The sequence below is a fragment of the Stylophora pistillata genome, chromosome 13 (assembly GCF_964205215.1).
Source record: "Stylophora pistillata chromosome 13, jaStyPist1.2, whole genome shotgun sequence".
In the NCBI taxonomy this organism is placed as follows: Eukaryota; Metazoa; Cnidaria; class Anthozoa; order Scleractinia; family Pocilloporidae; genus Stylophora; species Stylophora pistillata.
In genome coordinates this window covers 17484763-17507662 of record NC_142531.1, presented here as the reverse complement: position 1 = coordinate 17507662, position 22900 = coordinate 17484763, and the positions used below count along the sequence as shown (strand labels likewise).

Below are 22900 nucleotides of genomic sequence, written 5' to 3'. Positions count from 1 at the left end.
AATGAGATCCAATCGGATTACAAGTTTCACCAGTGTTTTGAAAGTGGATGTAAAAACTAATTAAAAATATTTACTGATTGATGCAAGGGGACTAAACCCTTCTATGTGGATGGACTGCTGGCTCTTAAAATTTGTTGTAACAGTGACCATTCAATACAAGTGGAAGACAATACAAACAGGGGGAGGGACTCAGTCAAGTGAACATGCCTGCTCGATATAAGTGAAAATTACTGTCATTACCAAAGGGGGAAAAATTACAAGTCAGCTTGGGGCATTCACGTGGTGTAAATATGTTTTACTTTTCGGGTCTGAGTTTTCGAGACACCCACAGGATCTGAGTTTTTCGGGTCTGAGTTTTCAAGCCACCCAGAGGGTCAGAGTTTTTCGGGCCTGAGATTTTGAGACACCCAGAGGGTCTGAGTTTTTTGGGTCTGAGGTCTGAGTTTTTCGGGTCTTAGGTCTGAGTTTTCGAGAAACCCTGCCACTAAGCTTTGTGTCATTTGTCTATTGTGAGAAGGGGACAAGTAGAAATGTGCATCCTGATGAACTGATTTGGACTCCATGCCCTTATGTTTTGCAGTCACATTAGTATTCTTCAATCAAGCTAGAAAAACTTAACGATGAGATGGAATGGGCTACATGCAACCTTGCTACACACTATAGGTTACCTTGTAAAGAGCAATACAGTCCTCCACTTCAAAGGCAACATCTTTCACTCCATCACCATGTACCATCAGGTGTTTCCCCATCACTAGCATAAAAAAAGTAATTCTTAAATCATGTACAGCTGTGAACATATGGTAATAAACATTAATTTTTCTTATACAACAGAGCCTTGTTCTTCATAATTATATAAAAATGGAAAAAACTCAAGTCAAAGCATAATTGAAATCATTACCATGCTTGAATAATTCTGAGGACTTTACCTTCTGATATCTTTCCTGAAGGATTAAGAGGTGACTTGAAAACAAATATGATCTGAAAGAAATTGTAAAGGATGTGTTCCTTGGTAATTGGCCTTAGGTATAGCTAATATGTGAGACATTTTTATACACACTGCCCATATGCATGTTTGTTCAAAATTTGATTTACACATCTAGATCATGGCTCAAGTATGAGGCCATGACTGACTTGGTCATGCAGCATTTTCCACATACCAGACCGTTTACTTAATTGTTTCTACTTTGAGTTGTTATTAGTTTCCTGTCAGCGGTGTTTTATTCCCACTCATATTGGCTCCTGTAATTTCTTTGATTTAAGTTTTTCAACACTCATTACAAATGTGTACTATGATATCACAATAACACTGACCACTGGTGGTAAGCCTATTAACAATGATAACTACAATCAGCATTGATCTTTTAAACCCCCTATTACTTCAAATTTATCTTCTCTCACCGCTTATTTACACTTCATTTTTGCACTTTGTTATTAGTTTTATTGTTTATATGTAAATACTTAGCTTTTACCTTCATTCCATTGTTTCAGAATTTATATATATGTGGAAATTTACACATGAACTCTAACTTGAAAATGACCGTGGAGCAGTTGAAACGTCATTCATATTTTTTATTGCTCATTTTTATCACTAAATGTTTTATCTCTTTTGCTGTTGTTAAGTTCACCTATTTGCCTCCTTCACGCCCAAAACAATGTTGTATTATGATTCCATGAACTTTGAAACACTGAAAGGGAGAGGGGGGGCTGTTAATGATTAATAGTGCAGTAGAAATGGAAAAGTTATGCTTCACATAAATAGAACTCTTCCAAAATGATATGTCAGCTAATTTTGACACGGATTGTAGCAGGAGATCTTAGCTGCAGAAAACCATACCTTGTCCTGTTTGACAGCATGTGCTACCACCTCTCTTGATCCTGTTTCAAGTCCCTTATATCCAAATGGTTCAAATCCCATTTTGTTGCAATAATATGATGCAGCCTGTTGATGCAAGAGAGTACATGTAGTTGTTTCCTTGCTAAATTTACATTTTGAGCAGTTTACAATTAATTAGTGGCAGGCTCAAGACTTAGATGTGGTGTGATCACTTTGGTAGGGGTCCCTGGTGAAAATCTTTGAAGGATCTTCAAAGATCTTCGTGAGGACATTTGAGGATCCTCCTGAGGATCTTTATGAAGATCTATGAGAAATCTTTGAGGATCTTAACAATTCTTGTTAAGATCTTCAAAGATCTTTTATTTTCTTGCCAAGATCCTTCAGGATATCTTTTATTTTCTTGCCAAGATCCTCAAAGATCTTGCATTTTCTTGCCAAAATCCTCAAGGATCTTCCATTTTCTTGCCAAGAATCATCCTCAAGCACCTTTTATTTTCTTGCCAAGATCCTCAAGGATCTTGCATTTTCTTGCCAAGATCCTCTAGGATTTTGCATTTTCTTGCCAAGATCCTCAAAGAATTTTGCATTTTCTTGCCAAGATTTTTAAGGATCTTGCATTTTCTTGTCCAGATCTTCAAGGATCTTCAAAAGATCTTGTCACAAATTTCAAAGAATTTAATCTTTAAAAGGTCTTTGCAAGAAAATAAGAGATCCTTGAAGATCTTGCCAAAAAAATGCAAGATTGTTGAAGATCTTGGCAAGAAAATAATAGATCCTTGAAGATCTTGATGAGAAAATAGAAGATCCTTCAAGATCTTGGTAGATCTTGTTAAGAATTTGAAATATCTTCAATTTTCTTGCTCAGATCTCGCCTCCTGGCTAGCTCGCAATTGGTTAGAGCGCCGAATTGTGTTGTGCAGGAGGTCGAGGATTTGAGCCCCAGCCGGACCAATACTCGTGGTCTTAAAATAACTGAGGAGAATTTGCTACCTTTCTATAATATCAAGAAATGGATAGATATTCTAGTCTTCTCGGATAAGAACGAATAAACCCTAGGCACCATCTCCTGCAGGGTCAGGGGTAGGAGACGTTAATTTCCCATGCACAAGATTACTGTGTGGTAGATGTTCTCCCCTAGGGTGAGGTGGGTGGGTGTTACACAGGGCCTCATTTAAACCAGCTGAGTGCTGAAATGGGCTACCCTGTATAAATACTTGCAAATACAAATAACATCTTTGAGGATTGTTGTCAAAATTCTCGTTAAGATCTAATAATTCTGCCAAGATCTTTGAGAATCTTCATGAGTTCTGCCAATTATCTTTTGTGGTCTTCAGCAGTCCTTCCAATATCTTCACAATTCTTCCAAGATCTTTGACAAACTTCCAGAGAACTTGCGAGGGAAACTTAACAATTTTGCTGTAAATATGTGAGGATCTTCAATAAATATCATTTATAACAGTTATGATAAGCCTCAAAACATTTATAAATTGTGGAAATATATAAATTTTTTATTGTGACCATAAAGATTGAGTTATTTACACCAACCAATAGTATTAAACAGAAGGAAAACAAAAGGAAAGAAAAACTATGTGGGGAGAGTTAACAATTCAATAGTTTGTAGCTTTATAGGGGAATCCTTGTTTACAATATTTGCCTCATTGGCATAAGCAATTCAGTTTCTGATGGAGCTAAAATTAAATCAGTTCTGAATATCGAAAGGTTAAAGTACGATTAACTCGGCCAATGAATACGAGCCTGATGCATTGAATACTTTTTGTGCAACACGGGTTTAAAAACTCAAAATTTTACATAGAATGTGCGAGCTCATTAACGCTTTTGCCACCCGGAAATTTTGCAGTTTTTGATGGACTATTTCTCCTTGAATATTACACCCAACGAGCTAAAAATTTCACCATATACTAAGGTTTTCTAGTTCTTTAGCTGCCTGAAGTCAATTTGTATCTAACATGCTTCCTTCTTTATGCAAAGCTGTATGCAAATGAGCAAAAATGTAAACAATGACGTCAAAATGAATCTGCCTATAATACAATGAGGTCTAATAACAAAACACTTTTAGTGATTTTCTTCTAATAAAATAAACAAATATTTTTGGCATAGCAATGGATGCAAAAGTTATTCAGTAGGGTTCTAACTAAGGAATAATAGTGTAATTAACACAGGGTTACCGGTAACTAAACAAATGTAGCCACTAATAGGACAGTAGGAAATGTAGAAAAAAAATTGAAACCCGCTCTAAGTTGTTAAAATTGAAAGATCTTAGTCAAGATTCATGTACACTATATTGCAAGATGTTTGGTAAAATGGAAGAACAGCTCCCCAAAATATCTGTCACCGACAGTTCACCGACATAATGAAAACAAATTCAGAAACAAGTAAATAGACTGTCATCTTGGTAAGTTTGAACTTTCACAATTACCTCAAAATGAATTTTGACGAACGTCATGCAATAGAGGTAAATTTCGAGTGCGAGTGTCTTAATCACCCAATAATGCACTGCAAACCTCATTATTGGCCTTATCAATCTTCATTTATTGTGAAAATTCAAACTTATCAAGATGAGAGTCTATTTACTCGTTTCTTAATAATATTTGTTTTCATTAATTATATCAGCCAACTGTCAGTGAACTGCCAGTGAGCTGTTGGTCATCTGTCGGCTGACGGTTGGTCAAAAGATATTTTTGGGAGCTCTTCTTCAATTTTACCAGATGTTTTTAACTACAATAACTTATAACACATTGCACAAGATATCCTTCCAGATACAAATACTCAGCCAGCAAAAATCTATTATTAACAAATCCAGTCTTAAGATCTAACAAATCAAGCTGAAAATTAATCATGTCAAGATATTCATTAGAAATCTAGAGGTAGTTTCCTTATAACACTCTGATTTATTTCTTATCCTGGTAGTTTTTCTATCCACAAATTACAGTGTTTTGATAATTTAAAGTTAAGTATGAATGATAAAAATCATAGCGACACTTAATGGTGAACTCCTCAATACACCGTGGAGAATATCACTGATTATTTCACTGGGCTAAGTCCAAGGTTGCAAGATAAACTTGAAATTTAAAATCCTACTTCTTATCAAAAAAAAGTTCTTAAGAGGTAATCATCTGTTAAGTATTTCAAATTCTGAATTATGGGCTGTTCCCAAGTACACATCTGATACAAAATTAAAGGTAATTTTGAAGAACAGCTCCCCAAAATATCTGTCCGCCAACTGTTGTGCAATTTTAGGACTCTTTGAAAAAATTTACTTGTGCTTAAATTTATTCCAAATTCAGAATAATAATAATAATAATAATAATTTCTTTTTTAAGGAACTATGATAATAATAATAATAATAATAATAATAATCTTTATTTAGCAATAATTTCCATAAAATCCTCTACAATACAAAATATTAACGGCGTAAAAAAAGATCCAAAATAACTCACTTTCGGCTCACATCTACTCCTTTTTTTTAATGTCAAAGCGTCTGGAAAAGTATAAATAATGGAGTCAAATCTGAACAGATTCAAAGTCTAATAATCTGATAAGTAAAGCTATAATAATAATAATATTATTATTAATAAATTTATAATAATAATAATAACTTTTATTTCTTTAGCGCTCATATCCTGAGCTCATGCCACTTTACAACACTGTGCGGGGGACTTTACCAGACTGCTAACTTTACAATCAATTAAAGGTAAATCTAACAGATGCCCCCTGCCCCCAATTCCAGTAAACAGGCCAGACCACATCACAGTAATCTCGTGAGTGGGTCCTTTAACATCCCCTGCCTAACCAAATTAACTAATTAATAGATGCTAATTAACTGATTAATAGATGAGATGGAGTAAATGTGGAGGGACTTGTGGTGACAGGACCTACGGTTTATTCGTCCTTATCCGAGAAGACTAGAATGTCTATCTGTTTCTTGATATTATAGAAAGGTGGCACATTCTCCTCGGTTATTTTAAGACCTTGAGTGTTGGTCCGGCCGGAGATTTGAATTTGGCCGTTTTTGAATTTGGAATAAATAAGTAACAAGTAAATAGACTGTCATCTTGGTAAGTTTGAACTTTCACAATTACAGTTGGCCAACAAAATGAACTTTTGAGGTCATTGTGAAAGTTCAAACTTACCAAGATGACAGTCTATTAACTCGTTTTTGAATCTGGAATAAGTAAGCACGAATATATTTTTTCAAAGAGGCAAAATAGTCGGCCGACAGATATTGGGGAGCTGTTCTTCAGTTTTACCAAATTAAATGTCATTCCCACAAAAGTCCTCACCAATCAATCTGTCACATTCAACAATTGATCCTTCATCTTTATGAGACTATGCTCTCCCCAAATTCCTGAGGCTGTGCTAATGCTACAAGATTAGCATATGGAATCCCCAAATAGAATGTTCTATGCCTCCCAGATCCATGCGTAAACAGAAAAACTCACTTAATTTATGATCACATATCTACCATAGAATTAGTCTGCACATAAAGAGTTTAAAAGTAAAAATTTGTGAAGAGCCTAGAATAAACAAGAAGTTTGAGTCCCTGTGAGTATTGCAACCTCAGCCAATTCCAATGTTTTCTCAGTCAGAGAAAAAACATTTGATCAAAATAAAACTTTCCCGCTGCTCACAACTCTCAAAGCTTCAAATCTAAAACTCTAAATGTAATAATGATCAACCTTAGAGTATAAAATAACCGTATAACCATCAAAGAAAATAATGTTATTCTAGGTTACATATACCGGTACTTACTTATTGTATGAGTGGAAGAGCACGATAGGAAAATATTTGGCTAGAGGTCATAATGTACAAAATGAGCCTCCTTGATCCACATGTTTTCTTGCCTGACTCGACCTAACTCAATTTCCAACCGTTTCCTCAAATAACTTCAGTAGCTGCTTTTCATCTGTCTTCTTGAATAATTGACTTCTCATAGAGCCGTATGCACGACCGTGAAGCATTGTTCACGACCATAAACGGTCTTATTTGCTCCATTTTGTAAAGCACTTATGCAAATCTATTTAATTTTTTAAAATTTTTTCTTTGCAGTAAAAATACACTCGTGGCGCCTCGAGGCAGATGATAATTATATTTTTTACTAACCTGCTTAGCATTTCCGACCCAAAATGTGATGTGATCAAAAGCCACAAAAGACCCAACCTCCGGCTGAAAATAGAGAGATATATGTTTACACTCCAATAGAGATTCCCATTTGTTTAATTTAAGATAAAGATATGTAAAAGTTTTGAACGAAACGATTAGAAAGATCAAGCTAATGAAACACAATTACCATTACAACATCTATTGATAACTGCTTCGAGCTTACCTTTTCTCCTTTGTCAGTATAAGTAGTCTGTGAAGAGAAAAAGAATGAGTTAACATTTTTTCACTAAAAAACGACTAGATCGTGAAATACGAAATCATCACATGCCATTTTACTAGGGTTTTTCCACGGATCTCCGTCCTCAACTCACGTTGCAATCTGATTAAAGTATAACCCAGTCTTTTCCCTCAAACTCCAAATATGGGCATCAAAAGGTCAGGCCCCCGACACGCCTATTTTGTCAGCATCTTGGGAAAAAAGACAAAATGCAAAAACAAAAAAGGAAGAAAAGGAAAAAAGGAAAAGAAGAAAAAAACATTTAAACACGACTAGCTTTTCGTATTCATGTCAAAATTTTCTGATTTTTTGGAAATAGCAAAATTTTCACTTTCTAAGGGTACACGGCTAATTGAGAATGCTGGTTGACTGTTATGAAAGTACATAACGTCTTCACTCAGTAGTATGGTATGGTTTGTTATCCGCACTATTTATCTTCTTAACATAATAAACAAAGAGAAGATAAACTGAATGACCATAGTACGCTTGGTCTGGTTGGTCAATTCAGTTTCCAAGCGGATGCCTTATCAGGTTATATTTTATGTCCTAAAAGCGATATAACATATTTTTTCCGGGCTCTTTAACGCGATAAAGCCACACGGGATGTTGGGAGATCACTCAAATATATTGATTAGGAACTGACTGATTGTCAAGTAAGATTCATTATAATTTATGCGAGACTTGAGCGAGGGTTGAACTCCACAGCTTTCATGCGAAATCATAAAATTCAAAATGAAAATCCAATATCACGGAAGTTTGAATAAAATCCTTTCTCTGGAAGAAAGATATAGAGAACCATACAGCAGTTTACTTAAACATAATCAAGTCTTCCAACAAAAGTAAATGAATTTCGGTATTGTAGGTCACAACGTGTATATATTAAATCAGCAATGACAGATTTGAGCATGCAAAATTGAGAAATTTTACTTTGTTTTACAGGGAACGTCAGGCTTTAGAGTTCATCAATTTAGAACGGCTGGTTCTTCATCACAAGATCGATCACAGTACAACTGAAACTTTTATCTTTAAATGGTAAGCTATCTAAGCGTGATAATCAGCTCGTTCTCTTCTTGAACTTTTCGTTTTCTAAAAGATGTGATTTGGATGATCAAAAACAAAAATAGTAACTTATATAACAGATCAGAAAAAACGGACGGAGCCCATTGGTAATTTGCTCTAAAATAACCACGTCACTGGACTTTACACCTGAAGGCGTTGACTCCAGATGACTAATATGTGGCATCAAGCAGCCTCCCCCATAACCAATACATAACGAGGAAATTTTTGCGGGAGTATAACGTCCCCTTATCCGTCGGATCAATCTTAGACGTTGTAGTATTTAGCAGTGTTGAGTTTTTTCCGAGTTGAGCCGTGTTTTGACAATCCCGTTGAGCTAATCAAAATACAAACAAGTGGTAAAAAAACTTAGCAATATTGCACACCAAAACGTCTAATAAGAACTAAGTGAGTATGATGCACGATCCTCGCAGTAGAGAGCGCTATTTATGCAATAGCGAAAATCAGACCTGAAAAAAATCAGGCCTGTACGGGATTCGAACCACTGACCTCTGCGATACTAGTGCAGCGCTCTACCAATTGAGCTAACAAGAACCAAGAACCAGGTGTCCAAATATGGCGCGCTATTTGTATGCGATTCGCGCGTTATTTGTACCCTCCTTAACGCAGTTAAATAATAACGAATTGCTTGTACATGGTTGATAGGAGAAAATTTTTGCCGAGGAATATGGCAAAAGTTGCTGTACTTTGCTCCTCGGTAGGGAACCAAATTCACGTCCTCAAACGGTGAACACCTGTAAATCTCTGCCCGAAACCTGGGACTCACCAGTGGGAAACCTGGGACTCACCAGTGGGAAACCTAAGACGTAAACAATGACATGGGATGCTTGTCAATTATCTTAATTCTTCACAGTAGCTGAAATCACTGGCTACATGCATTTAATGAGTTTGATTCAATTTTTTTTAAATGGTGTGACAAAACAACCACCAATATTGTGGACACATCACAACTTTTGTTCCATTTGTAGAGATTATTATTTGTTCATTACCAATAGCTTTTTTTCCCTTTTTTCCAGGTAAAAGCATCGTCCAAGTACTAACTTTGTTTTCATTAAAGTGAAGCTGGATGTTTCTGACTTTTTAAATTGTAAGTTTATTGTTTAGAATTACTTGTGGGTCTTTTGTTTTTAAGTGGCAATCCTAACTGAACTAGATTGAAAAAGTCTACAAATTCACTGGCTTGTAGACGCAACACGTCAGCGTTGCAGACTACAGTATTGAGTAGTCTTCTACAACGGCTATTTTAGCGCTGACCTGTTATGTCTACAAGCCAGTGAAATACAACAAACAGCTATTATAGCTCATCACAAACAGCTACTTTTTGCGGTTCTTCTCTTAACTCCATCTGATTTATTTGTCGAAATACCATCTTATTTACAAATACATTTACATGTACTGTGAACAAGGACAGTTGTCTTTAATCTAGTCTGAGCGATAACCACATTTGAGCGCGCATGTAATATGGCTACCATTTATTACTAGCTCACACAAAATTACCGCCTTCCCTAATCTCTTCGAAAAATGCCCAAAACTCTAGGTTCGAACTGTTTTTCTTTTGCGCTAAATGGTAAAATAAACTATTCTTTGACGGTTGAACCCATCGAGACCCTCACGAAACTGTTCTCCCACCCATTCTTCAGAACTGAATTTTTCCAGTTCTTTTGGACTTTTCCCGAGAGTTCGACCAGTTGCACTGTTTTCCTCCTTGACGTTAATTTTCAAATTCGCCACCCCGCTCAAACGAATATAAAACATTTATCATTCCATAAACAACCACAATTGGGGCGTGTCAACACGAGCCATATGCGACCCTCTTCATTATGCCTTCATCAACAAAATGGATCGGAATGACACAACAAACTGAATGAAAACTCAGAAATGTAAAAGATGTAGCAAGAAAAACTACCCAAAAAAACAATCTAAACTATTTTCCTATAACAATGATTTCATAAACGAGCTAAAACTTTCAAATAGCAGCATGCAAAAACTACGTCTAAAAGAAACTGATAACCCCAAGTCGTAAGACGCGAATGAATCTAAGTGGCAACAACTCTAATATGTATAGCCTACCGCTAATGAAGCATTTGTAACAACATACCATGTAACACCCCAAAGAGAGGGCTACATAACCCATGATAAATACATTTCGCAGAAAACAAACAGCGGAGCGTTGTTTTCGCTCCATAACCATAACCATTACATGACATAAAATTCAAGGTACATTGCGCGGGAAAATACGGTTTACGATACATCCAAAGTACAAACGACTGCAATATTTTACATTCTTTTTTTTTAAGGCCATTCTCGCTTAAAATAAGGTTTCTAAGATAGGTTTCCAAGTCTCAAGGTTTTTTTCAGCACTATTATCTTTAACGTTTCATTAATCTCTTCGAGCGTTTTCTTCGTCCTTATTCCTTCGCCTTGGCTTGGTATTTTTTTCAGTATTTATTTCCTGGAATTTTGGTTTCTGACATTCCTTAGCATAGAGGGGGGCTAATATCGGGGGGAAGGGGGCTTATAACCGAATAAATGTTTTTGTTTCCAAGTAGATGGGCCTATAACCTTATATGGGCCTATAACCTTATATGGGCCTATAACCAGGAGGGCTTAGTGGCAGGCGGAATTTTACGATATTCTTTTCCATGCATCTCTTAGCCGATAATGTGTTCCTCATTTAAAGGAACTCGTCTGAGCTGAAAGAATCTTGTATGGAACTTATTTCTTTCTTTTATGCAAGGGTTCTCCTCATTTTTTTGTACCTCTTAAACCGTCCTTCTCTATCTGAAAGACAAGAATAAAATCTTAACCAAAGTAATCTAATCAAGTTTGTAAACAAACATCAAGTGATTTGAAAAATCTGATAACCAGAAAGCGGAAACTAAACAAGAGAAGTTGAAATACGTTATGTGTACCGCCTAATAGAGGGGTAAACCACTTTTTAGGGAGAGTAAAGTTCGCTGTCTTTTCTCTGAGATATTACGGAAAATGGAATACATGCACAAATACGATACCAATGAACATTACGTCGCCACATAAAAGACGAGGTCAAATTGCCTCTGTTGTTGTCTAATTTGACCATGTTCACTGAAATTAGCCAATCAGCAAACAGTTGGTGAGAAATTGAAGAAGTATTCATATTTTCAGTATATTATTCCCTATTGCCGATCTTCAATTTTATAAGCTATGAAGTTCTGGATATTGAAATACTGCAAACTCAGGGCCTTTCCCCTTAGTTGGGGGTGGGCTTTTTCCCGGCCCACCTCCAACTAAGGGAAAAGGCCGTGGGAACGTGGTTGGAAATACTGTTTAAGTTTGACTTAAACTTCTTACGCAAACGCGGGAAACATGAACGTAGGTCAAACTTCAGTGGCTTTAACACGATACCAGAGATCATACCCAGATCCCTGAAATAGTTTCAAGCCAATGGCCCCTCGTGTAGCCATCAGATACCGTAGCTAGAGCTATTGAAAAGTGAAAAATCTGGCAAACGCTAAATTTGGTCTCAGTAGCACTTTAAGAGCCACTGAAGATAAATATCGAGAATCCGCCGACAGTTGCAAGATTTCGTAATTCATTTCATTTTTTCTAAAGGATCCTTTTAGTGAATCTTTTTCGAAAATTGTATCAAAAGGTTCTATCGCGCTTTTTTTACCCGAAAAATCGAAAAGTTCAAAATACACCCGGATGGCCATTGTCCCCCACGTAAAGCAATGAAAACAATTATGCAACTTCGGCAACTTCGTACGCTACAATGCGATGCAATCCCGCTTAATAATTTTGTGTGCTAGCAGAGGGTCTTTTTATCTCTTGGAAAATATCAATTTCTTGTTATGTTGTCGCGTTAAGTCTGAATAGGGACTCGTCGGCGTTGAAATAGAGTACTTCGCTTCTTTTTCGCAGAGGTAAAATAAAGGTCAACTTCAATGGCCTATCAATAGGTATGCCATATACATTTACTGGTCATAATATACATCATGTCAAAGCTTTATCCTTGTATTTTCATTCCTCAAATTCTCTGTATTCGTCCGCCATTAGCGGCGCGTCCATGTTTAAAATAGTTTGGGTTTTATGTCTTACATGCAAGGCGAATCGCTGAACAGCTGTCACGACCTATTTAAAAGCCTTTAAAAAGGTCCGTTATGATATATTTACAAATTAAAATACGCATCATCTCTAAGCTTTATCCTTGAAGTTTAATTCCTCAAGGTATCTTTCTTGGCCCGCCATAGGCGGCGCGTCCAGCTTGAAAAGAGTTCGGGCTAACATGAAAAAAATTGTATTGCGATCCGTTGAACGGCTGTCAAGGAAGAGGTCGAGGCCAATCTTTTAGCTTGGCCAGTAATGTAGCCAGGAATGAACCAAATACGAGACCTCTTGCTTGACAAGACTATTCAGACTTAAACATAACAACGTAACAAGAAATTAAGATTGCCTAAGAGATAAAAGGACCGTCTGCTAGCACAAAAAATTAAAAAGCGGGATTGCATCGCGTTGTGACCGTACGAAGTTGCCGAAGTTGCGTAAGTTTTCATTAGAGAGCTTTAGCAACGACGACTGCGACGCCGACGGCGACGGCAACGAGAACGGCAGAAAACAATAGGCTTAATGAGCAAAAACAATCGCAATGCACGTGTGTTTAACGTTTTGGTACATTTCTTTGCCGTTCTCGGCAAAACAACAACGTGAAATAACCAAACTTTAGGTTTTCTCTAGAACGTGAGCGCAGGACGGTTATTTTTCTTTCTTTCTCCATACTCTAACGTCGTTCTTAGTGATGTAGTCCCTGAATAGTTCGCCAGCATTTCCCAAGTGAAACACATCGGAATAACCTCGAAAGAGTTACAAAAACGAAAAGTTAGATTTCGACACGACGTTTTCGTTGCCGTCGCCATCGTCGTTGCTAAAGCTCCCCATTGCTTTACGGGGGGAGGGGGGGGAGAGAATGGCCATCTGGGCGTAGTTTGAACTTTTCGATTTTTCGGAGAAAAAAAAGCGTGATGAAACTTCTTGATATAATTTTCGAAAAAGGTTTCTTTAAAAGGGACCTTTGGAACAAAGAAAATCAATTACGAAATTTTGCAACTGCCGGCGGATTCTCGATATTTATGGTCAGTGGTTCTTAACAGGGTCTCCATGGAGTAATGACTTTGACGGCTAACCGTTAACTTTTTGGCCATTTGACGGCTACCTTTTAATATAATTCTATTGTTGTCATCAGAAATGTTTTTCTTTTCACGGTTAACCTTTTTTTATGACTATCGGTTAAAATTTTCGGCCAATTTACGGCCAGCGGTTAGCCTCATTGAAACCCTGTCTTAAGAGCTTCGGTAAGGCAGGTCATATACTAGGTTTGCGTGCTCAAATTCTTCAGACAACGAAACCAAGGTTTCGTTGAAATCTTCTAAATTTATTCGCCTCAGATGTGTAGTAGTTAACTATAATTTTTTTTCTCAATAACAGCGAAGAGAACTGAGATGGACAACTCAGGAGAAGATTTTATCACGTTAGCTATCAATATGGGTTTAGCTGTCGCCACTTTCCTTCTCAACACTGGTTTCGTTAAAAGAGCCATCCTATTATGCGAAGAATGCTCAGTTCTACTGAACAATGGAAATTTAAGCGAGAAAAGCCCAGTTTCGAAATTACTTCATCAAAGCATTTTAAATTTAAGGAGAAAGGTGGTGTCCAAAGTATTACTCTTGTGTCAGGACTTTGATGACAACTTCTATAAAGGTTACCTAAATTTAGTTCTTGCTAGAACACTTCGAGCTCAAAACAATCTTAAAGAGGCAATAAAATCTTATGAGACGGCAAAAAACATCATGAAAGCATCTGGCAATGTAAAAGAAGAAACAGAATGCTACAACGAACTGGGAACTTTATTCGAGTCGCTTAGTCAACATGACAAGGCCCGAGAGTACCTGGAGAAAGCACTCGCTATCAAAAAAGCTGTTGGCGACAGAGATGGAGAAGCAACAAGCTACGGAAACTTAGAAACATTGTTCATAGCGCTTGGTGAATATGACAAGGCCCGAGAGTATCTGGAGAAAGCACTCGCTATTAAAAAAGCTGTTAGCGACAGAGATGGAGAAGCAGCAATCTACGGAAACTTAGGAACATTGTTCCAATCGCTTGGTCAATACGACAAGGCCCGAGAGTATATGGAGAAAGCATTCGCTATTAAAAAAGCTGTTGGCGACAGAGATGGAGAAGCATCAATCTACGGAGACTTAGGAACATTGTTCATAGCGCTTAGTGAATATGACAAGGCCCGAGAGTATCTGGAAAAAGCAATCGCTATCAAAAAAGCTGTTGGCGACAGAGATGGAGTAGCAACAAACTACGGAAACTTAGGAACATTGTTCCAATCGCTTGGTCAATACGACAAGGCCCGAGGGTATCTGGAGACAGCACTCGCTATCAAAAAAGCTCTTGGCAACAGTGATGGAGAAGCAACAAGCTACGGAAACTTAGGAACATTGTTCCAATCGCTTGGTCAATACGACAAGGCCCGAGAGTATCTGGAAAAAGCACTCGCTATCAAAAAAGCTGTTGGCGACAGAGATGGAGAAGCAACAAACTACGAAACCTTAGGAACATTGTTCATAGTGCTTGGTCAATATGACAAGGCCCGAGAGTATCTGGAGACAGCACTCGCTATTAAAAAAGCTGTTGGCGACAGAGATAGAGAAGCATCAATCTACGGAGAGTTAGGAAATTTGTTCATATCGCTTGGTCAATACGGCAAGGCCCGAGAGTATCTGGAGAAAGCACTCGCTATCAAAAACGCTGTTGGCAACAGTGTTGGAGAAGCCGCAAGCTTAGGAAGATTGTTCCAATCGCTTAGTCAATACGGCAAGGCCCGAGAGTATATGGAGAAGGCAGTCGCTATCAAAAAAGCTGTTGGCAACAGAGATGGAGAAGCAACAAGCTACGGAGACTTAGGAACATTGTTCCGATCGCTTGGTCAATACGACAAGGCCCGAGAGTACATGGAGAAAGCACTCGCTATCAGAAAAGCTCTTGGCAACAGAGATGGAGAAGCATCAAGCTACGGAGAGTTAGGAACATTGTTCCATCCGCTTGGTCAATACGACAAGGCCCGCGAGTATATGGAGAAAGCACTCGCTATCAATAAAGCTCTTGGCAACAGAGATGGCGAAGCAACAAGCTATGGAAACTTAGGAACATTGTTCCAATCGCTTGGTCAATACGAAAAGGCGCAAGAGTATCTGGAGAAAGCACTCGCTATCAAAAAAGCTCTTGGCAGCAGAGATGGAGAAGCAGCAATCTACGGAAACTTAGGAACATTGTTTCAATTGCTTAGTCAATACGACAAGGCCCGCGAGTATATGGAGAAAGCACTCGCTATCAATAAAGCTCTTGGCAACAGAGATGGAGAAGCAACAAGCTACGCAAACTTAGGAAAATTGTTTCAATTGCTTAGTCAATACGACAAGGCTCGAGAGTATCTGGAGAAAGCACTCGCTATCAAAAAAGCTCTTGGCAACAGAGATGGAGAAGCAACAAGCTACGGAAGGTTAGGAACATTGTTCCATTCGCTTGGTCAATACGAAAAGGCCCGAGAGTATCTGGAGAAAGCACTCGCTATCAAAAAAGCTCTTGGCAGCAGAGATGCAGAAGCAGCAGTCTACGGAAACTTAGGAACATTGTTCCAATCGCTTGGTCAATACGACAAGGCGCGAGAGTATCTGAAGAAAGCACTCGATATCAAAAAAGCTGTTGGCGACAGAGGTGGAGAAGCAACAATCTACGGAACCTTATCGGCACTTTATCTGCCTCTCGGTAAATTTGGGGAGGCTGACAAATGTCTTGAAAGAGCAATGGCAATTAGAATGAAAGTCGTTGACCGAATAGGAGAAGTGAGTGATTTAACAAATCTTGGAATAGTCGCTCATCAGCGTGGTTTGTATGAGAGGTCTAAGGAATATCACGAAAGAGCACTTGCAATTTCGATAGAGGCTGGCAGGAGAGAAGGAGAGGTAGTCAGTTACATGAACTTGGGATCATGTTTCCACTCCATTGGTAAATATGACATGGCCGAAAAATACTTGAGGAAGGGCCTCCGACTCAGTAGAGATATTAGAGACATTTTGAACGAGTTCAAATGCCTTTGTCAGCTAACGATGTTGAAAGTATCAGAATTTGATTTTAAAGCCGTGTTTTTGTACCTATTTCAAAGCATTGAAAAGTTCGACACTTTACGAGGTTCCCTTAAAGAAAACGATGAGCTTCAAACGTCACTTTTAGAGGAGCACGGTACCCATCCCTACAAGATGCTCAGTCGGTTGCTTTCTTCCACTGCGAAGCCCGAAGACGCTCTTTATGTCGAGGAACTAAGACGGGCAAGAGGCTTGGCCGACTTGATGGTGACTCAATACTCTTTAAAAGAACAGATTACAGGCAGTCGAGAAACGTGGTGTGGCATTCAGAATGTTATTCCAAGAGAAGGAGACTGTGCTTGCTTGTATATTTCGATTGATGAAGAATTTGTTCGGTTTTGGGTTCTCAAAGCAACGAGAGCCATTCTTTAAGTGAATCTTCGCCCAAGCGAGGTGACTGGACTAGTCCCTTCCTTAGATGAATTTTTCTCAGGAAGCTTCCGTGGCATTTTACCCGAAGAGAAATGCGAAGATCGATCGTTTGACGATACAGAGTCGATGCAGCTTGTCCATGAAAATTGCGCGCTGATTCGAGACGATGATGCTGCCAAAGTTATCCAAACGGATCTTCACTTATGCCACAAGATAATCATCTCTCCGGTGGCTGATTTACTGAAGGAGCCCGAGATCATAATTGTCCCCGATTCCTGTATGTACCAAGTTCCATTTTCAGCCTTACGCGAAGAAGGAGGCAAGTATTTCTCAGAGATGGCCAGGATCCGTATCGTTCCTTCTTTAACGACTCTCAAGATTATTCAGGAGAGCCCCCCAGAGTATCACAGTCACACCGGCGCACTGATAATAGGTGATCCTGAGGTTGGAGAGGTGATTTACAATGAAAGACGCAGGACAATAGCACCATTGCCATGTGCAAGAAATGAGGCAGTGATGATTGGAAGGCTTCTCGGTGTAACACCTCTGACTGGGGGCCATGCGACAAAGGAGGCTGTACTTCAAGAGATTGACTCAGTGAGTCTAATTCATCTTGCTGCCCATGGCGATCCTGAAAGGGGAGAGATTCTCCTTTCTCCTGAGCGCCCAATGCCTTTTATTACACGAGAAGAAGCCTACCTTTTGACGATGGCGGACATTTCAAAAATCAAGCTGCGAGCTAAACTGGTGGTACTTAGCTGTTGTCATAGTGCTCGTGGACAGATTAGAGCCGAGGGAGTTATTGGAATCGCTCGAGCGTTCATAGGATCCGGTGCTCGCTCTGTTTTGGCGGCACGATGGGCCTTGGATGACACAGCCACAGAACAGTTCATGTACTATTTCTACCGACATTTATTCCTTGGTAAAAGTGCCAGCGAATGTCTCCACGAGGCCAGAAAGTGGATGAGGAATAACGGCTTTGAAGACATTTCTAAGTGGGCCTCGTTTATGCTAATTGGCGACAACGTGAGTTTTGATTTTGGAAAGTGGCCAAAGTCTACTACATCTAAAGAGCCATAAGCTAAGGAAACCCTGTGCATCACAAAGTACTGGGACTCAGCAAAGCTTTTATTTTTAATCGCCCCCCTTAATGGAAAAGGACTCCATTTGCGAAAGAGATCTTCGAGAAAAACTGGTGGTATTCAGTAATTGCCATGGCAGGACATGTCTTTAAAAGAGCGTGTAATATATAACATGGAAAAGAACAGTTCTAAAGCAGAGTGATGAAAATTTGAAAGAGAACAAACCGCAAGAAGTTTATTTTCCGAAAATCGAATAGTTAAGCAGTCAAAATAAGCAAAATTTCCCAAATTTTCTTTGAAAATCGATTAGTTAATGAAGCCTATGGAGTTGAAAGTAAATTATCTTCAAAAGTGATAGCTATGGTAGCTCAAGCCATTGAGTACTTTTTTCGAGAGAGGCTCTCCATCATATCTGATGTGTAAAGTCCAAACATTTATTATATTGCTAAACTCATTTAAAGTTATTTTGTAAGTTTTTTGATAAGGGATTATATAGTATCCCAAGTATGATGAAAAAGGTTTTCCTTATTGGAGAATGATAATATTGGGTTTTAGTACTTTTTTTTTTTTTACAAGGAAATACGTTATGATATTAAAGAATTTTTTAAGTACCTTCTTTACACGACTTATTTATATCATTCTATCTTTTCCACTTGCCGGAATTACATCGTCGAGGAATGACTTTTTTGAACTAGCGATAAAGGTCTAAGTTACTAGTCAGAAAAGCAGTATAAAAGTCATTAATTTCGGATTTTGTAGTAAAATATATTAGTTAGTGTGTAAAGAAAACTTCTAGTTACTAATTACTTCCACGAACCATTTTTAAAGGGAATTCACAGGTTGATTTCGTGTGTGTACCGGTTACCAGTAAAAGTTAAGTAATACAGTTTCAACTGGACTTTATTAGATTTCAGTTTTCTCCAAACTTTTCTCCTAGACTTATTCTTTGCTTTAATCGATGTGCTAAAAATATAATAATAAAAGATTTTAGTTTTTACTCAGGGTATTCTCATTTCTTCACCCAAGTTAACACTTCAATCCTCCTACCCAGTCCTTTTCCGATCGATTGTTGAACAGTCAAACAGAATGGCTGAATATAGGAAATGATCTTGCTGCAGACTTAGTTGAACAGAACAAAAAATGGAATAATTAAAAAAAGATAAGAATTTTACATAAAATTATGGCTGTCTCCTAGGGCGAAAGAGATTGGGCGAGGCTTTTGACCTCAATGGGTAAATAGATTATCACCGCCATCCACTGGAAATTCCTCCCGTTTTTAATTCTTTGTGGGGTAGGATTATCCAACCTTTAGGAGTTGCAGAACACATAAATCTAAAAGTCCGAGGATTGGTTAGTCTGAGAAGCAAATCAGTCGTGCTGTGGCTAACATGCAATAAATCTGAAACAATAATTGAAATTATATATTTTTTATATTTTAAAGGAAAAGAATCATTGAAAAGAAGCTCTTCATTGTGAAAGAGAGGAGGTTTCTAGAGTGAATCAGGGGTTCATAGTTGTAATTTGTTGACTATACACGACATTTTTTAAGAGGGGAGATTAATCTGCCATTTGCTGTGCGTTGACTTTTGGTGGGTAGTGAGGGTTTTAAAAAAAATCGATCTTGAAAATGACTTTCAAACAAAAAATCAACGAGTTTACTGCACTTTCAAGAGCAAAATGATAATTTGTCTACTTAGTAAATATATTTCATTTTTAGTGCAAATTGTAGATACATTTTTAATCTTCAAATAGCTGCGCGTTGATTTGGAAATTAGCATTTCTAAACTCAGAAAAGTGAGTTTTACGAAGCCTTCTGGGCCAATGTTGGCACATTCTTCTCTAACTTAGGGCTGATCAAAGCGAGGTTACGATCAAATTTGCATCTTTTTCGGTTATTCTGCCCGAATACCAAACAGGTTAATTTGGCGCGAGCTGACAGGAAAATTCTTGGATGCACGGGAGAACCTAGTAAGCTGTGGAAATGAGGTAATTGGTAGAAGTGTGGAATACAACTTCGTCCCAAAACAAGCAATGATCACCAATGGGTTGGGTTGCTTTAAGGTGGCTCGTACCGGTTTTCATCTTTTTGATGGTTTGTAACTTTGAAAGAATACAACAGAAAGACTGACCAAGGTCAGTTGAACACTTTTACGAGGTTAAATTACATAATCATTGGTTATCCAAAAATAAGTGTCATTTCGTCACTAGCAGTTTCCATGGCAACGCTTTCATAGGCTTATTCAGACGCATTTTTTAGCTTGTGGCCTAAATAATTCGAAAACTAACCCGGTGACCCCCTGATTTTTTTCAGTGATTGCTTTTGGCACTTGAGAAGGAAGATGCACAAAGATTTTTAAAAAACTCTACGGAGCGGAATTTCAGAAAATCTACAAAACGGGAAATTTTCACACATCACAAATTTCCTTCCGTAGAATTTTCTAGTTTTTTTTCTGATGATTCCTTTCGACGTTATTATCATATTGGAACAATAAAAAGAAGGGGTCACCGGACTTGTTTTCATGCAATAGCTTTCGTGAGTTTAGCAATTTCCACGCGCGTTCTCACGCATTTAAAAATCTGGATTCTACAAGATCGATATTTGCTCATGATCTGTTTTAGCTACCGCTGACAATTGCGTGTGCTCGCGCGAGCACCTACAATCTGATGTTTACAGACGTTTACTGCTAAGAAAATCATTAAACAGCCGTCAAAGACAGCCTCCCGAGCTCATCTTAAAAATCCTACACATGACCTCTGGCTATATCATATTATTTTCCTTCAAGTTTCAAAGTCTTCTTCCACTTCAGGTAGATCATCCTTCACTTGAGTTCTTCTTTTTTCGCGGTCGCAAGATTTCATATCGGTTGAATATTTCTTTTAAATGTGAAGTGAAGCAACCTTTACTTCTGCGAAAATCGTCTTCGTTATCTTAGTTTCTATCTCCTGCATTCACAGTGGCCGCTCAACACATCAAATACAAGCTCTTAGGTAAACTTCTCACAAAAGTAGAGAAAATTCCACGCGCCGCCATCTTTGTTTTGAATTTTCATCTTTTGATCTCGCGCTTCTTTCGCACGTTTCTCTCACGCGCGTCACGCAAGAGTGACATGTTCCCCGCGCGAGGAAACTGGTACGAGCCACCTTAATAGGCAATGTATCCGCGCTTCTCGCAAGTTTGCAACAGGAGTGGACTCTTTAATTAATTGACTAGTAAAATAGAGGGCAAAATTACTGAATGCTGATTTGTCAATGAAGAGGGTATTTTTTCTTAATTTTGCTTGAGATGAGGGCAAAATTACAAGCTCATGATTGGTAATCAGGTTGCCTAGCAACCGCTTATGCTATCGAATTGTTGTTGCTAAAGATTTTCTGTAACAATGGCTTCTCGTTTGGAGATAGTTGACGGGGAATATATCAAAGAATTTAAAGACAAGAGTGAAAACGAAAACTCCAGGAAAAGCACGGAGTACTGGAAGAACATTTTTAAAAAGTTAAGTGGGCGAATGAAAGCAACTTCCACGCAAATTTAGAAGAGTACGAGAGCGATGTCCTCGACCGAACACTGGCGCAGTTTTATGTTTAGTTACGAAAAGAAAACGGGGATGAATATGAGCCCGACTGCCTGAAAGCAATGCAGGTATATGCATCACTGGAGAGATATCTAAAATTAAAAGTCTATCCAAAGTCCTGGTATCTTTGTGCAAAAATAAAATTTTATTCAGCTCATTCGTACGTTTTTGGCCATTGATTCATTGTCAACTTTGAATGGCTTCCTCCTATGTCTGATTACTTGAGAGCGCATTCAGAAATTCAGTAATTTTCCTCTCAATTTCATTAACAAGTAATCGCAATGGGTCCTCGTAAAATTAAGGATTAATATTACTTGTGTTTTCAGAAGTTGCTGAAATCGCCGTCGTCGCTTCGCGACTCGGGCAATTTCAGCAACTTCTGAAAACACGCGTGATATTAATCCTTAATTTTACTCTGCCCCATGCGATTACCTATACAAAGTTAATGACTTGTAATAGTTTCCCGCAAAACTACTGTGTTAGTGGCTCTAGAAAAAATAGAAGAAGCTGCGATGCAATCGTTTAGAGTACAAAGGAGAACGCTCCTCATGAATTCAATAAAACAAGCCTGGACATAAGATGAAAATCGTAAACATCGAAGCAAACCAAACTCCTTTAATGAAAATCTAGCTTTCATCTCTCTTGTCGTGTGAGGATATTCTATTTGTGATTGGCAACTATTTCATAATCACAGTAAAGCGCGCGCTCTGATTGGTTAATTCAGCGTCTACCGTTTGCCCATAGGTGAACGCTACTGACGTGAGCAAATGCAAAGACTAGTTTTTCGCGCGCGCTTGTTTTTTCTGGTCACGTAAGATTTGTTTAATAAAAGAAAACTCTTTTGTTACAATGTATCATTGTTATATTATAAAAGAAATGGTAAACGCCACAGTGTACACGACTGAGTAATGGATGCACTTGGGAGCATTGCTAAGCACTCAAGAGGCTAGAGTAGCTCTCGGCTATAGTTTCGCGCGACTCTTACGCTTCTTTCGGGCGTAGCAAACTCCCGCGCGCATCCATAACTCAATAGTGTACGCTGAGGTGTTGACCATTTATTAAATAGCATATTTTATCGAATAGTTCAGCTACACCCATAGATGACATAACGATGTGAAGTTTCAACCGCCCATTTATTTTTAATATGTTTCCAAGCACTATTCGTTTAATTGATTTAAAATATGAACTTTTTTCATCTTGCTTAATGACGCTTCTGTATTGTTGAAAGAAAAAAAAAAACAAAAATAAAACAGGAGTAAAGTTCTTATGTATATATATAAAAACAGACCAATTATTTCCCACGAGCCAGACCTATGATTTCAGTTAACCCTTTCACTCCCAAGATCTGATTAGTAATTCTCCTTACTGTCGACCAAATAACTCTT

General features: G+C 38.1%; 1 protein-coding gene across 4 annotated transcripts in view; it reads right to left on the bottom strand.

Annotated features, from left to right (window-relative positions):
- The window catches only part of LOC111345162 (4-hydroxyphenylpyruvate dioxygenase-like), a 55029-nt gene that overhangs the window by 8295 nt on the left and 23834 nt on the right, over positions 1-22900 (bottom strand). The window contains exons 1-6 of one of the 4 annotated variants that reach the window (XM_088742172.1): positions 7284-7361; positions 7179-7205; positions 6956-7018; positions 1835-1939; positions 927-978; positions 669-751 (exon numbers count right to left, since the gene is read on the bottom strand). In XM_088742172.1, the coding sequence (XP_088598298.1) occupies positions 669-751; positions 927-978; positions 1835-1939; positions 6956-7018; positions 7179-7205; positions 7284-7286 (333 nt within the window). In that variant the 5' untranslated portion in view covers positions 7287-7361. Of the gene's footprint in view, positions 1-668; positions 752-926; positions 979-1834; positions 1940-6604; positions 6763-6955; positions 7019-7178; positions 7206-7283; positions 7362-22900 lie in introns of those variants that run through there. The other 3 variants (XM_088742168.1, XM_088742169.1, XM_088742170.1) reach the window with 3 other exon arrangements.